Below are 17,195 nucleotides of genomic sequence, written 5' to 3'. Positions count from 1 at the left end.
GATGATTAAGTCAGATTTTCTTTTCACTCCATTTACTAAAGGGGGGAATGACCACTAGAAACCAGCACAGGACCCACGTTAGTCAGCATTCAACCAGGAAAAGGGAAACTGCTCCAAACACTTAAACTGGAGCAAATTTAGCAGCGAAGTGGTACCCAGGGTCCAGGAGAGGATGGTGAGGCAACCCAGAGGGTGACATCACAAGCTATTACCCAGCCCAGGCTGAGGAGACAAAGGGCAGAGGTGGGGCCATCTGGGCCCAGAGGTCAGGGTCCCCAACAGAAGTGAGACTTGGAGAACTGTGTCAGGCCTGTCCGGTTCTTCCCTCTCGAGGCCACAAGGGAAGCCTTCTCCTTCCTCTTGCTCCACAGTTGATGTCTCCTTTTGGCCAAACCCAGTCACCTCTTGACATGAGGCCCAAGGGTCACCTGCATATCCTAGCACAGCAGGGGGTGAGCAACGGATGGATCTGAGGCCAAATGGGCCAAGGGCCAGCATGTGCTTTTCTATGAACGCGGGATGCTAGTTTCACCTTGTTGCCACTTTTGAGCGGTGTCTGGACTTGTACCTCCAGAAGAATGTCCAGTACTGTGTCTTGCACAAAGTCATGGCCAATATAAAGACACTGTGACTGGCTTTCAGGACAGCCAGGTGTAAAACTGGACTCTATCTACACGAGTCAGGATACCTGACCACGTGTGAAACAGAAATATTATTAACAATAAAGAGTTAACATAGACTGGGAGTTTTTACTACGAGCCAGGATGCTGTTTTAATCCTCACTACAATGCTATGAAGTGGGTTTTCTCATCATACCCATTTCAGAGATGGGAAAACTGAGGCTCAGAGAGACTAAGGAACAGTAGCAAGTGGCAGAGATGGGATTTGAACCCTGGCAGTCTGGTACAGGGTTTATTCTCTTTAAATCATTATACCATTCTGCCACCTCTCCCACAAACAGTGGGGAGACATTGCTAACCAGGGAAATCTGGTTGTCTTTCCTCAAATATCAGGAAGAAAAATGTAGACTGGTATTTAGGGAATTTAGACCCTGATCATGACCGGCAGATTAAGATGCCTTTGCATTTATTCCTGTCCCTGCTCAGTTTGCCACCTGCTTGTATCATGCAGCTCCATTTATTCCAGCTTTTCTTTAAAATTATCTCATCTCTTCTCATGCCCTCTCACCAACATATAATATTCTAATATCCAAGGGATTGATGAACATGTCATATGAATCTTGTTATAAGGGCCAAATTATACAGACTTTGCTCAAATGATATTTACACTTGACCTTTTAAACTTAAGTTCCCTCATCCTTTTCATTTTCCTTGTAGATCAGCCACCATCTCCAAGCCCTTAATATATTGCATTTAGCTTTATTATTAATCTCTGGGCTTTCTCTATAATACCTTTCTTGGTATTTAGCAACCAAAGCATCCCATAGAATTTCACAGAGAGACAAGTCTTGCTTAAGTTTAGGCAACTATTTTCTACTTTATTTCCAATACTCTTTCTTTGATCTCACGATGACTAATTTTTTAAATTGCTGGCTACCTCCCCCGCATCTCAGAATGCACCTCCATCACGAGATCTGGTGGATAATGGAGTACATAAGAAGGATTATTCCATCATTCTTCTAAGTGATATCACCTAGGATGTTTCTCAAAGTAATAAATAAATTGCCTCAATTCATCATATGACAGTAATTGCTTTTACCCAAGATTTAACTCAGAGGCAATGTCAAGTAGCTGGAAAATACTACAGAGAAACAGGATTTTCAAAGATAGCTCTACCCTGGCTGTGGAAAGCCACTGAATAAGTACTGAGTTAAGTATAAAGAAGATACAGATTTATAACATCCCAGACTCCCGCAGTATTACCCAGCCAGTCCTTAGAGGCAGGGATCGACTTCATCACAGACTATACAACTGAAGCCGCTAAACACTGGCGACAGAGGCTGCTCTCTTTCCCGACTTTAATGGAGGTTAGCACCCCAGGAGATAGAAATAGCTTTAATTGATTGTTTGAAAGCACGCTGGCCACACAAATAAATTGTTCCTCAAGGGCTGCTTCCACTTGTTCCCAGGCGTCTCCTGAATCTCTGTTTTCAGGTAGGCCTTGTTTTGCACAGCGAATGCTCTGTGGTCAAATTCTAGTTCAATCATGTTACACACGGTAGGAAAGGAGGCTATAGAAACCCTGAGGGTGAATTGCTTCAGGGTGCAGGAAAACTCCTTTATTCTAAATTTTTTTAAAAAATGCATTTGGAATTCAGCACAATGGCCTTAGTTAAGACCAGTCATGACTGATTGACGTCAGGCACTGTCATTATTGACACATCCCTTGTAAGGCACATCCTTTCAAGGATGTACTGGTGGTGGGCGGAGAACCCCTTTATGTTTCCCATGGTCTCAGTTGCTCCCCCTTGTACCCAGGAAAGGCCTTCAGCAGGAGTGCCAGGACCCTAGTCCGTGACCAGAGTAGGACTGTAAGCTACGGCTAGAGTTGGGTGTGACACTGTCTAGGAACCCAGAGATGGGTGCACTTTGTAGACTGGTCTAGGCATCAGGACACAGTTAAGGTTAAGGACCAGGATGTGGCTGGGATAAGGGTCAAATCTGAAGGAGGAATCAGAAGTCAGCTGGTGGCTAGAGTTTGGGAGGGTTCTGCTGGTCAGTCTGTACTCATGGGGACAGTCAACCTATGCCCATGAAACCACACAAAGCTAAGTGGCCTCCAAATGGATTAGACCTATATATTGGCCTCATGAGCACCAACTCAACCCTTGGCCACCGAGGAGAAGTCTCGGGCATTGCCCAATGTATGTGGTGCCTGGATTATAATGAAGATAGTGGATCTGCCGGTGAGGTGATTACTAGACACACCTGCTGTCTGGGAGCTCACTAACATAGTTGGAGAGAGAAGTGTGCAAGCTGACAATCCAAACTCAGTGGGATGGGTGCTACTAAACAGCTATGTAAAGAGAAGGGCACGCATGAGTCTGCTTAGGCACTGCTGGACTACACACTTCATTTCCACATGTCGTGAGCAGTGTGGGACAGGTCGGGCGGGCATCCCTGAGACCAGCCGGTGGCCGCCTGCCACCACTCCCTCCCCGGCTCCCTGTGGTCCAGACCAGTCTGTCCCGCTGATGAGGATGGAGAGGCCGAGTCTGCTCAGCCTGAGGCCCTGGCTCCTGCAGCAGAAATCTGTGTGCTGAGCCAGGAGCCCAGGCGGCTCAAAGCTGCTTAACTGTGGCAGAGAGGAGCACCCACGGCCTGCGTTGGGGATTAAGGGTTTAGTCTGAAGAGCAGATGTAAGAGGGAACACTCGCTCTTTTGGATGCTCTGTGGTAAAGTCCCTTTAGACTTTCCCAGGACCAGAGAGCGTGTAGCCACACTGAGCAGACTCATTCTTCCTGTGGAGTCGGAGCAGTCCTGGGGCAGCTGGCGGACGGGGGAGCCTTCGCAGGAGCAGTCAGTGGAGAGAGAAGCACAGAAGCTGACCAGGGATGGTCATACAGTGCCAGGACTCTGAGAACAGGTTATGACAGCCTGGTTGGTGAGGGAGAGGCCAAGGCCAGGAGGAGACCAGCACAGGTGCCGAGACCATTCAAAGGCAGGAGGCAGGACCAGGAAGCGGGCATCAGAGCCACAGAGTGAAGACCAGTACTGAGCCAAATATGGAAAGGGGACCCACAGGGAGCCCCGCTGAGGTGGCAGCTCTTGCCCTTGGTCTCCATGAGGACTGCAGGGCACAGCTCTGAGAGTGGCCCCGTCCACTGCCCAGCGGTCAGGAGTGCTCTGCGTCTCCAAGTGCATTAGTTCCTGAGGCTGTTGTAACAAATGATCACAGGCCAGGTGGTTGAAAACCACTGAAATTTGGAGACGCAAGGTCTGAAGTCAAGGAGTGAGCAGAGCTCCCCTGAGACTGGGCAGAGTCCTTCCCAGCCCTGCCTGGCTGTGGTGGTGGCTGGCAGTCCTGGGCGTTCCAATCTCTGCCTCTCGTCACACAGTGCTCTCTTTGTGTCTCTGTCTTCCATGCCGTTTCTCTTCTTGTAAGGACACCGGTCATATTAGATTAGAGCCATCCATGACTTCATCTTCACTAATAACATCTGCAAAGACCCTCTTTTAAATAAGGTCACATTCACAGGAACGAGGGGTTGGGACTGCAACCCGTCTTTTCTGGGAGACACAATTCAACCCATCACGGCAGGTTCAGCTGAGTCATGATCCAAGCAGCCTGGGAATGGGCCACCCCTGGGAGGGAGGTCTTTGCATTTCATAAGTCAAATCAAATGCTAATAGGAGTCAGGGCCCCGTGGAGAGCATGTGGGAAGAGGGACAAGACTCCTGGGCGGTTACAGACTCAGCGGAACAGAAGGCTTCTAGAAGGACATGTCCTGGCTTTATCTGTCTGAACAGGGTAGCAGGGTGCACCAGGGGCTGAGGCGTCCCTAAGGCTCTTACTCAGAAACATAATTCAATTCTTTCCAACCGACTCCGGCCAAATTGATGCCCCCCGAAGTGACAGCACTGCCTGACTCAATGGGGCAGGAAGGGGGAGGAGAGGCAAAGATCTGCCCGGCTCAGGCAGCTTTGTCCAAATCTTGCCTCTGGAACAGGCAGCTTGCAGCGAACATCAGTGCGCCCGAGAAGGAGAGAGGTGCACAGGAGGGGGCGAGCAATCTCTAGGGAGGATTAGTGGAAGCATGAGCGGGATCAGAGAGAACCGCCAGTCAGCAGGCAGCACGGAATTCAGATTAGTGCGGCGAAACTGAGCGAGGGTAATAAAACCAGCAGCGGGAATGGCATCGATTGTTGAGATTCCAGCCAAATCCACCACGAACATGTTTTCTTTCTTCCAGACTCTGCCCCTCGGTTTTGAAAGCAGCAACACTGAATCTCTGTTCTGTACTGAAAGCTGATCTGTGCCCCTCCCCAAAGGATGGGAAAGCAGCTCTTCTGTAAGCAAGAGAGGACAGAAGCAGAAGCCAAGATCGAGTGTGCAGTGCCTGTTACTGCTCACTCAGAGGCCTGGGGAGGTCTCCCCTGTGATGCCCAGGCTCCCTCCCCCAGCCCGACTTCCCCTGGGCCAGCACCAGCAGATCTGGGGGAGCCCCATTCAAAAGCTCCGAAAAGTCAGTCTCTAGGAAGCTTGGCGGGGGGAATGGGATAGAGGGAACTGGCCGTTTACTGAGCCTCAATTCTGTGCACATTCACTTCTGTTCAGCAGCTGGGCACAGAGACAGTCAAGACCTTTGAACCTCTAGCTCTGCACTGTCCACAACGCCACCCGTGGTTTCTGAGCACGTGACCTGTGGCTGGTGTGACTGTGGAACCACATATTAAAGTTGATTTCATGTCAACGAATTTAAATTTAAAGACGGAAGCCGTGTACAGTATGCTTGATTGTAAACACAGGGTTGACCTTTTTTAGGGTTACATTTTACTTTAACTGTTTAAAATGTAGCATCTGAACTGAGAAGTGCTCCATGTGTAAAATGCACACCAGATTTCAAAGACTTGGTGCAAAGAAAGAATGTAAAATATCTTTCATTTGCAATTTGAAAATATTGATTACATGTTAAAATGATGATTTTTGTATACACTGGGTTCAATGAACTGTGTTTAAATTAATTTCACCTGTTAGTTTTCTAATGTGACTTAAAAAACTTAAAATTATGTAACAGCTGAAATGCTATTTTTACTTAACAGTGCAATTCTCAGGGTTTGCAACAGGGGGCGCTTTTGCCCCTCCAGGAACATTTGGAACGTCAGGAGATCTATTTGGTTGTGACAACTCAGAGATAAAGTGCTACTGGAATCAAATGGATAGGGGCCAGGGAAGTTCCTAAACGTCCTACAATGTCCAGGACAGCACCTGCGCCCCCCCCCCAAAGAATTATCTGCCCCCAGATGTCCCTTGGGCCAAGATTGAGAAGCCCTGTCTTAGAGCACGGGGTCCTTGAAGGAAAGGCTAGCAGGTCAGAGTGACCTGAAGAGCTAGTTGGAGTCAACTGAGCAAAGAAGTGAAAGCTGCTCTCACACTTAGCTCTCAGGATCAACCAGGGCTATGGGTTATTATCCCCACTTCTCCAGAGGGAGGGGGAAGCCTGGAGAAGAGAAGTAACCTGCCCAGGATCACCAGGCAGGGAGTGGCAGAGCTCGGAGCTGAACTCAGTCTCAACTCCCTCTGAATGCCACCTGTTCCTCCTGGTTCTCGCGCCAGTGACGGTGTTTACCGTCCTCTACCGCCATCACTCAGACCCGGGCGGTCATCATTTACATCAGCCATTCCTGCTCGCAGGGGACGAGCGTGCACAAAACACACTTGAAAGGGACCGCCAGCTCAGAGAGAAACGCTTGCCGGCACCTCACCCATCAAACACGGCTAGGAAGGCAGGGAATAAATGGAACCCAGGGAAGTAAACCTGTCAGAGGGGGCCATTCCAACGCCTCGGGAGGCGAGAAGAGGAACAAATGTGCCCGATGTGGGACTGGCTCAGTTGAAAGGAGGCATTATCAGGTTGCTCGACGTGAACAAAGCCCAGGAAACAATGACCCGCACAACGGAGTGGCTCACACACCCTGAGACGCATGGCTTCTCCACAAGGTGGTGTGAGCACAAGGGTGAGTCACTTTCCTCTCACGGTCACGTGTGTCCACCTGCAACTGCAACCCCTCCTGGGATGAGGGGGGCGCTGGAGGGCTGTGGCAGCGTGGGCAGGGGGGTTGGCACTTGGTGCAGGGCTGCTCTGCGCTGCTCCTGAATAGAGCCCTCCCGAGGGTCCCCAGATGTAATCGTTCTTCCTTCCCTCGACTATTTGAGAGTAAGCTGGTGAGTCCCTAATGTAGCCTTTAATACGACTCTAGAGCAAGTGTGACAATTAGAGGTGCAGGTGAGACAAGGTCATGCAACTCGCTGAAGGTAATATAACTAGGGTGTGGCTAAGATGCCATTCCTGGGCAGTCGGTAGTGACACATTGGTCTATGGGGGTCAAGAGCAGGGACAACCTGGCTGTGGTGACTACTGTTGGGACGTTGCCCAGATCTCCGGTGCTTGAGCTGGTGCAGCTCATTCCCAGCGGCTGTGCTGGCTGCTAACAGCCCACAGATACCCCTTTCCCTCCAGAAGTGCCATCAGACCAATGCTGTCACCTCCCCAGGAAATATGCACTCCCATGGCAGCCCCACACCCAGTGGCTGACTGACAGATACCTGTCCCCTTGTCTCAGGGTAGAAGCAACTCTGTGATACAACCCACACTCCAGAGCCCCTGTGGGCTCAGCTGATGCGGCTCCACATCCTCCCCCAGCTTCTTCCCCTGCCCCATCCTGACTCCCTCACCTTCTTCTGAGGATGCTCCTCAATGAATAATCTGCACAAGAACCCCCATCTCAGCCTCTGTGTCTAGGGAACCCCACCTTAGATACTCACTAAGAGCAATGTCTCTTAGTCTGGGAAGTGGGTGGACAGCACTGGACTTTGAAGGTACAGGGATGGCTGGACCCTCGTCATCCCTGCCTCCTGCACCCCCTTTCCCACCATGATAAATGGACCAGCTAGGGACTAGGAGAGAAGAGCCATTGTCTGAGCAACAACTTTGAGAGGCAACAGTCAAATATTTGAAGTCTCTAAGAAATGTCCCACTGACCAGAAAGGGCCCCTGCAGTTGAGGTTCTAGGTCAGCAGAGTCTCTTTTGTCTCAAGGACGATGCTGGGCATCAGCCTCTGACACTCGGGCTTTGCAATCCCAACCTTGAAGAGTGGCAGGTGTTTATGTGAAATGAGCTCAGATTATGTGTTCAAGGGAAGGGGCTGGTGGTTCCTTCCAACAGCTACCTACTCCCACCCCACTGGTTTTCACACCCATTATCTTGCTTTCTCACAGAACACAACTCCAGAAGACCCTGCAAGTGCAGAGAATGTAAGCAAATGGTAAGAGACAGGTATTGCTATTCCTGCTTATAGATAAGATCAGTGGGGATTGTCACATTTAAAAGGCTTGTCCAGGGCCTGGCCAGCATGGCTTAGTGATTGAGCATCGACCTATGAACCAAGAGGTCACAGTTCGATTCCTGGTCAGGGCACATGCCCTGGTTGCGGGCTCAATGCACAGTGGGTAGGGGTGGAGGCGGGTGAGCTAGGAGGCAGCCAGTGAATGATTCTGTCTCATTGTTGCTGTTTCTAGCTCTCTCTTCCTCTCTCTTCCTATCCAAAATTAATAAAAATATATTAAAAATATTTTAAAAATAAAATAAAGGGCTTGTCTGAGACAAATGGTAGACCTGGGACCAAAGCCAGAGCTACTAATTTCCTAAGCACAGACATACTAGGCCACTTTCCTAGCCTCAGACCACTGCGTAGTTGTGACTTGCCTGGGAAGCACTCCTTTAGTTCCTGGTGTGTTTGCTTGTTTGTTTTGAACACCACACACCTCTCCTTTGCAGCACCACCCAAGGTTGGAGTCCTACCCTTATTTGTGTAGTTTTTTTTTACTCTAATGGCTCTTTCCCCTCCCAGAAAGGCACAGGAACATGTCTTCTTTTGCTCATCATTGTATACATTGGTGCCTAGAACAGTACCCGGCACATAGTAGGTACTTTGTAAGTGTTAGTAGGATGGATGGATGGATGGAGGGATAGATCAGTAGTGGCCCAGACGCTGTCCTGGGAGATACCCACGGCGCCTCTGGGATTAGAGAACCAATCCCTCCTTTATCCTCCGGCTCCATGGACTTTTTCCAGAAGCCACGCCCAGCCATGCTGAGCTCAGCAGCCGCCCTGCTCTCTGGTGCACCTGGCCTGGAGGACCTGCTGAGCGTGGGTCACTCTCACTCCCCTCCCACCCGCCCAGGGCTCTGGTGATCACCTGTGGTGAGGAGGCAGAGTGGAGTCCCCGGGGTCACCTGGGCGCTGCCCATTGGTGCTGACCACAAGGAAGCCAGTCCCCAGGCAGCATGCAGAAGAGAAGGAGAGAGAGAAACACACATGAAAACGTGCGGTACAGTGAACAAAACGGCAGTTCTTGTGGCTCTGAAGAGCTCACACTAAACAGCAAAAGAACATCATGATCTAACCAAACAGGGCCTGAAATAGATTTTTAAAAAATGGAACAAGAATAAGAGTTACCATTTATCAAGCACCCACGACATGCCAGGTACTCTGCCAGGTACCTCACATACAATGTTTCTAAAACTTAGAACAACCAGGAAGGTCAGTGTTATTATAAATGAACCCATCACCTTTCCACCCGAACATCTTCTCTCCTAATTTTCCTTCCCTTAGTAAATGGTGCCACCATCCATGTAGCTAGCTGCTCAGTCTGGAAGCCTGGAGTCGTGCTTTAGCCCTCTTTTTTCCTGACCTCCCACTTCGAGTCACTCAGCATGCCTTATCAATTCTACCCCAGAAAACTTTAAGCTTCCTCCTTCTCTCCAATTCCATTTCCACTTAGTTCGAGCCACCCTCATGTTTCACTTGGATCATTTAAGCAGCCCCCGAGCTGGACTTCCTGCCTCCAGGCTTGCTCCCCTTCAATCCTCGTCCACCCTTTAGTCGAAATGCATCAATGGCCCTGTCATTCCCAAAGTAAACTTCAGCTCATGGGCGCTCAGTGACAGTCCTCTGCCTGCCCCTCCTCTTCTCTCCACCCCCAGGACCACACTTTGTTCTGCCCAAGCACAATATCCTTTCCATTATCAACAGGCCCCTCTCTTCTTGTCTGTGGGCCTTACCTAAGCTTGTCACTTTGTGTGAGACACACACACACACCCCCTTCCTGCCTCTGCACCTGGCCACCAACTGCTCATTCTTCAGGTGTCAGGTCTTTCTCTCTAGGGAGTCTTTAGTGTCTCACCTGGGACAGACACCTGTCCCACCGTATTATAAATGGCTGCCCTCCCCTCATTTCTATAATCTCCTTGAAGGAGGCCACAGTAATGTCTCGTTAACTGGTATACTTCTGTGGCCTTGCACTGCACCTGGCACATAATAGGTACTCATTGAATATCTGTTGAGTACTAGTAAATGAATGAACAAACGAAGAAATGATGAGTTAGAGAACTGATGTAACTTGCCCAAGGTCACAGACATAATAACTGGCAGAGGTGGGAGCCAAACCCTGGTTTGCCTGACCAATGTTCCTGTCCTTTCAAACCCACCACTTGCCTCTCTAAAGAAGGTGAACCGGAAGGCATGAAGGAGTCCTACGCTGGCCAAAGGCTGCTGGTTTCTCTGGTGATTCATCCACAAAACTGCATAAAGTTCTTACGCAAAACAGAGAAACAGCTAGGGCATTTCAGACCAACTGGTAAACAGGAAATACATAATTGCAAAAATTCACAGGAAGGGCAAGCTTGACTAACAGCCGTGAGTTGCTGTAAAATGTAACCAACAATAAATTTGGTCAACAGCAAGCATAATACTCCTCCCTTAGAGGTGGGCAATGTCCCGTTTTCAAAGCACACTCCCAGGGAGAGGTCAGCAAACGATGGCTCATGAGCCAAATCCAACCACCCACTGGCTGTTTTCTGTGTGGCCATGAGCTCACAATGGTTTTTACATTTTCAAATGGTTGAGAAAAAGGTAAAAAGAAGAGAAATAGTTTTTGACATATAAAAGATTATATAAAGTTCAAAATTCAGTGTCCATAAATAAATGTTATTGGAACACAACCAGGTTTATTTTATATGTATTATCTATGCTTTTGTGCTATAATGACAAAGTCGGATCATTCTGACAGAGACCATATGGCCTGCAAAGCTAAAAAATATTTACTATCTGGCCCTTCACAGAAATGTTTGCAACCCCTCTTCTAAGTGGCTATTTTTGTTAATTTTCCTTCCCATCTTTTGAGATAGGCAAGACAAACACTGTTGGCCTTGCATGTCAGAAAAAGAAATGGAAGGCCTGGGAGAGAAGAGATGAGTCATGTTTCCACCTGGCGTTTCAGCAGCATCCTCTTGTTCTCCCCTGCTCCCGCCTGTCCTTGCCCCAGAACCCCTTCTCTGGTCCATTTTCTAACCTGTGAATAGGTGGCCTTCTGGACAAAGGCAGTCTGCTTCAGCACCTCCAAGGACCTCCCCTGTCTCGGGACAATGTGCGTATGTACGCTCTGGGGCCACCCAGGGTCCTTGGTGTCCTGGGCTTGCTGGCCACTTCAGCCTCACCTCTCATCACATGTGGCCTCCACTGGTCACATAGCATTCCAACCATTGTTGCTTTGCTTTGTCCTATGCATGCTCTCTTGTCTCCTAATGAATTGCACACGCTCCTTCCTCAGCTCAGAAGATCTCCTTCCTCTCCAACCTTGTTCAATATGGTAATTATCACTCTTCTTTCAAACTGTGCCTCAACCACATACCTGAGAATGCTCATATGTACTAGTATATATGTCAGACATTGATGAACATATTGAGACCATGCAGAAAAAAAAGGAGGTCAGAATGCCGAGCACCTCAGACTTTCTTTCTGTTTTGTTTTTTCCCCCCTTCTAAAGCAATTAATGTTAAATGCAAAAAGATGCTGATGAGCTAAAGATGGTATTGAAGCAGATAACCTCGAAGACAAACTAATTTCTTGGTTTATTAGCTTCAATATGTTGTGGAAGTGAAGACAGCTGATGGCTCCTTGAGGTTTCTGCTCCAGATCCCAGGACTTGGCTTGGACACCACTGAAGAGAAACCAAAGACCCATTACACCCTAAAGATTCTATTATCAACTATTCCTGGAAATAAAATCCTGAGAAGGAGTTAACAAATAGGAGACAGGGAACCCTGACAGTGGTCCATGGAATATAACCCAGACCATGGTATTGATAAGATTCAAAATGGTGCCATAGAAATGCCATGAGCTTTGGAGTTAGATCTCAGCTATAGTTCTGAAGCACCTTGAGCCTTTTATTTAACCCATTTGAGCCAGTATGGCTTCAATTTTTTAGTAAGGAAATTAATAATGACTATTTATGTAGTGCATAATATGGGCCAGATTTTAGTTCTATCATTGCATTGTAACTCATGTCAACATACACATGACTGTTACACAATGGGTGGTTATTTTGCATATCCCCTTTACCTTCAACTTCAACACAACATTGAAAATCCATCAATGAAAGCTCAAATGGAGCTTTATTATCTTTATTTATAACTAGAGGCCTGGTGCACAAAATTTATGCACGGGTAGAGTCCTTAGGGCTGGCCAGCAATCAGAGTCAATTGGGGCCTTCTGGCTGCTGGCTGCCAGCCGGGTCCTTCCTTCATTCTGTGCTGCCCCCTGGTGATCAATGCATATCATAGTGAGCAATCAAACTCCCAATCTCCCAGTCAAACTCCCAAGGGGACAACTTGCATATAAGCCTTTTATATATATAGATATTTGTCTCCAGCCTACCCAAATTTTTCTCTTTCTTTGACCCCTTATTTTAAAAGACCTCTTATTTCCTTTGTAAGATGCAACCACTTTTGAACAACAGATTTGAGCTAAAGTCAAGGTCTTGAGTAGATAATTCTCATTTCTAGTTTACAGGAATGAACTGAGACTTCCCAGGGACATGCTTGAAGGACAAGTTGATCTTGGCTTTTGTTTTCCTGAATTCCATGACACCAGCTTTGTCTTCCTGAGTCGGGTGTGGAGAAGGTAGGCATGTGTGTGTGTTTGTATGTTGGGGAGGGTGGCAGTTTGAGAGAATCTACGGAGTAGGGGGTAGGTAAGCAACAGAAAACTAGTAAGATGTACCAGCTATTGTAGCAAGACAAATGTTAAAGAAAGGGTTGGGATATTTAAAAGTAATCTTTAGTTATTTTATGGCGCACTTGTAATTAATTCTCTTCCTCCATTTTTGTCACAAGACCTTCAGGAAAATCCATATTATTCTATTAGCATGTTAGGACCTAGAAGACACTGGGTGAAAGCAAAGGGGACACAGGTCAAGAAACCTTGTTACACTCAAGTAATTCTGAGAGCCCCAGCATGGAAAACTCATCTCAGTGGTCTTGAGTAGATAATTCTCATTTCTAGTTTACAGGAATGAACTGAGACTTGGCCAGGGAAGAATAGCACCATTCTATCCAAACCTCAAACACACACCCTGGGCTTTCCCCTCTGAAAATCTGGGATTTCTAAGGACTAAACAACAACCAAAAGTTTTCCAATAGACTAGTCACTACAGTCTGGCCTCTCACAAGTGGTCCCTCATTATGGCCCCTACTCTGGTTACCATGGCGACATTTGGGCATCCTTTGGTCCTGAGACCCTTCTGAAATTTCTGGGAAGATGATGAAAAAAGAAAAAGTGTCACAGTCAAAGGTTAGCAAGTGGATGAGCAAGATCCTATACTTTGTTAATAATTATATATTATTGTTATGTAGGATCTCATCAAAATACAATGACCTATTGATGAAAAGGTTAAATGCTAAAAGCCGAGACCAGCATCATTCCTATCCCCTTTATTTCTGCACTTTGAATCTAGTTGGAGTCTATTTGACAAAAGCCTGATTTGTACAATTGTATGAGATGTAATTAGAGTCCAGTCTTTCCTTTTCTTCCTTAGAGAACAGCAGAGAGAAAGATGTGCTGAGTAGACCTCAGTCTCCAGGTCTCATATCAGAGAAGGTCTAAAAGAGAGAAGGAAGCTCAAGTTGTTTATCATCTATTATGTTCTTGACCTTTCCCAGGCATTATCTCAAATAATCAGGAGAAAGAACTAACAATCTCAGGCTTAAAAGTGAAGTGATGGACTCATAGGTTGGGATTTGTCCAAGGTCAAACAGTTAAAGGTTTGGATGCAGGATTTCAATCCAGGTGTCTCTGATTCCCCATTATTCCATGCAACTGCTCTGGGAAACTTTATAAGTAAAATATAGGACCTTCCATATAGCATTGGACCAATGGGGAAGGGAAGGGCAGGCATTTCCATCTTGCAGCAGACAATTCCTACTTCTGGCTTGGCTTCTCATAACACCTGTGCATGCTATTCCTGTGGACAAGGAAGCCATGGCCACATCATTCCCCCTCTCAGCTCCAGTCTTAGTATCTGAAAAATAAGGGCATCTCACTGGCGATACTGTCTGCAGGGGTGACCATCCACTATGGAGAATGAAGAGAAAATACTGGATGAAATGCTCTTCTTTCATAATGGCTGAGCCACATTTACAAAAGGCCATTGCCCAAATCTCTTGTCTGTTGCCATTGGGACAATGGGTTAGTCCACCATGACCACCGGGCACCATGGAGCTATTGCTGACACTGGCCCCTTATCTCATGCTTCATTATTGAGGTTAGCTTTCAGCAACTACTCTGAGCCTTGGTTTTAATCATCGTTAGAAAGTGTTTACTAGATTAAAACTGTGGCTGTCTTCTGCAAAGGAGCTCTGCAAAGGGCTTTATGAGTTTCCAGATTTATTTTATCTCAATGACTCGTCTCAGTTTGCAAATCAAATCAAAGCTGATTTTTCTAACTGCCACTTGGGTGCACCCAGCAGGAGTCGGCAGAGCCAGCTGTGCTTCCTTGATGGCTGTGCCAGAGATGGGAGTGAAGATGCTTGCTGCGGGCCAAAGAGGTTCTAGAACAGCGGTTCTCAACCTGTGGGTTGCGACCACTTTGGGGGTCGAACGACCCTTTCACAGGGGTCGCCTAAGACCATCGGAAAACACATATATAATTACATATTGTTTTTTGTGATTAATCACTATGACCCTTTCACAGGGGTCGCCTAAGACCATCGGAAAACACATATATAATTACATATTGTTTTTGTGATTAATCACTATGCTTTAATTATGTTCAATTTGTAACAATGAAAATACATCCTGCATATCAGATATTTACATTACGATTCATAACAGTAGCAAAATTACAGTTATGAAGTAGCAACAAAAATAATTTTATGGTTGGGGGTCACCACAACATGAGGAACTGTATTAAAGGGTCACGGCATTAGGAAGGTTGAGAACCACTGTTCTAGAGAGAAGACAGCAGACAAGCAAGTACCTGCTCAACTCTACCGGGGTAGGGGGAGCAAGTCAAGGGAAGTGAATTTTATTTTCTGGAAAGAGAAAAGGCAGACAGGACCTACGTGGCCTCAAAGATTGAGCGGCAGATTAATACTAGGGAACCAGTTTGAGCTCATGACATTGAGGATCCCTCTAACTGAAGTGTCCAATGGTGGAAGGAACTCCCTGGGGGAGTATTGAGGTCCCTGTCACAGCAGGTACCAAGCAAAGCCTTGGATGGTCTTTTTATTAGTGGGGATTGTAGATCACATAGTTAATCCCTACCTCTATCCTTTTACTTCTACTTTCCAAGAGATAGTTCTGACAAGTAGCTTATGTTTGAAAAAATGAAACCGTGGAAGACTGACATGTTAGCATTCTATCTATCTATTGATTGATTGATTAATCAATTGATACATCAATCATTTATCCATTTGTTCATTCAACATGTTTTATTGAGCACCAATGTATGCTAGGATCTGGGGACACAACAGTGCTCAAAATAGGCATAATCCTTTCACTTCACTTAGAATCTAGCCAAGAGACAGACAGTCAACATGCAAGTAAACATGATGAATGGTTTGAAAAAAGTACTGGGTACAATGAGAGTGGAGAATGCTGGGGATATATATTAGATTGGAGGTCAGGATGGTCTTTATAAGGAAATGAGGTTTCAGCTACAGTCAGAAAGATGTTATGCCTGTTAAGCAGATGCATATGGTGGCCAGATAATTTCAGGCAGAGGGGGCAGGATGGGCAAAGGTCCTGAGGTAGGAAGGAGCTTGATGTGTTTTGAAGAACTGAAAGAAGACCAATGTGCTGGAGTGTCTGTAGTGAATAAGAACAGAAAGCCTGGATGAGGCTGGAGGGCAGGAAGTTGGCAGGCCACGCACACAGGTCTTATGCATGCAGGGTCTGTGGGCAAAGTGGCAAAGTGCATGGAAGGGTGTCTGCAGGGAGGCAGGGGAAGAATTAGACCAACAGAGAATCATTTGGTAAAGGGCTTGGATGGAACTGAGTGTCAGTTTCCAGAAGAGGAGCTGACTGGTATGGTTCATGAACTGAGCCTCCAGAGCAGAAACCATTCTCCCTTAGCCTGCCATGTCTGAGCCAGAAGACATGGATTGAGCAACCTGGGTACCACCTGCAGCAGCTGCAGCCTGGACCATCTTCCACCCGATGGGAGGATCATCTGCCATGGGAAGGGTTGTTTTATCTCCCACTGGAGCTTCAGCACCTTGGAAGTCTAAGTATCCCATCCCCAACTTTCACGTGATCCATTTTCTAAGGGTCACTTGGGGCATGTTTAGCTTACATCTTCAACCTGGTTCCTAAACTGAGCCCACGCCTCATCTTCCAAATGTAAACATTACTGAATGGGTCCAAGTGTATCTCCCACCCTCTTACTTGCCCTTTCTCACAGTTCCTGTTTTAACTGCAGAACAAATCTTACTTTTTAAATCAATTGGTGTGGTGTTTTTGGTTTTTTATTGCTCTCTGACTATTTAGTGCTCTCTCCCACTTCAAAGTCTGAATAATAGTTTCTTTGTTTCCAAACCAAAACTTAATGTTTGTTACCTACTGTCTGCAGTTCTTTCTCTAGAACTCTGGGAAGATTCCCAGAGCTAGAGTGGGCCAAGCAAAGGGCTTTTAACTTTTTCTTTTAGCTCTTGAATTGAGGCAATCCATTGGCTTGTTGCTATGCCTCAACCCAATGATGAAATACAGCCTTTATATAATAAAAGCCCTGTGGTACCCAGATCTTCTCTTCAGGTTGGTGTGCCATCTGCCAGATGCTGTGAGTGTTGAGGCTAAAGGCTTACATGGGAGACCTTCTCCGGAGACCTGTGCAAGGCTCAAGGGTGCCATTTCCCCTGGAGCCACCTGAGAGATCCTGGAGAGGGAGGAGGGAGGAGAAGAGGAGGTGCCAAGGGCTGTGTGCTATGGGGGAAGGGGTAGCAACCCTGATCTTCTTGTCTCAAGGCAGAACAACTCTGGAGAAATTTACATTCCACCTGAATAGATTCTTGCTCAGCATTTTCTCACTCCCTGTCTCACTTCCCTATTTCGCTTACAGATTTCTTCCAGGAGCCCTCCCTCAGAACCTCCCATGCACCAAATCCCTGCCTCAGGCTCTGCTGCAGGGCAGCTGTTTTAAGACTGCTCCCTTTCTTCTTCATCTGCTCTTTGATAAAC

At 47.0% G+C, this 17,195-nt stretch overlaps 1 protein-coding gene across 1 annotated transcript in view; it reads right to left on the bottom strand.

Moving 5' to 3' along the window:
• The window catches only part of PTPRT (protein tyrosine phosphatase, receptor type, T), a 694,385-nt gene that overhangs the window by 163,950 nt on the left and 513,240 nt on the right, over nt 1–17,195 (bottom strand). The window contains exon 17 of the mRNA XM_014543700.1: nt 8,881–8,937. Within this exon, the coding sequence (XP_014399186.1) occupies nt 8,881–8,937 (57 nt within the window). The remainder of the gene's footprint in view (nt 1–8,880; nt 8,938–17,195) is intronic.

The sequence above is a fragment of the Myotis brandtii genome, unplaced genomic scaffold, assembly GCF_000412655.1.
Source record: "Myotis brandtii unplaced genomic scaffold, ASM41265v1 scaffold333, whole genome shotgun sequence".
NCBI lineage: Eukaryota > Metazoa > Chordata > Mammalia > Chiroptera > Vespertilionidae > Myotis > Myotis brandtii.
The sequence above is the reverse complement of the archived record's forward strand: the minus strand, read 5'-3'. Positions and strand labels throughout refer to the sequence as shown.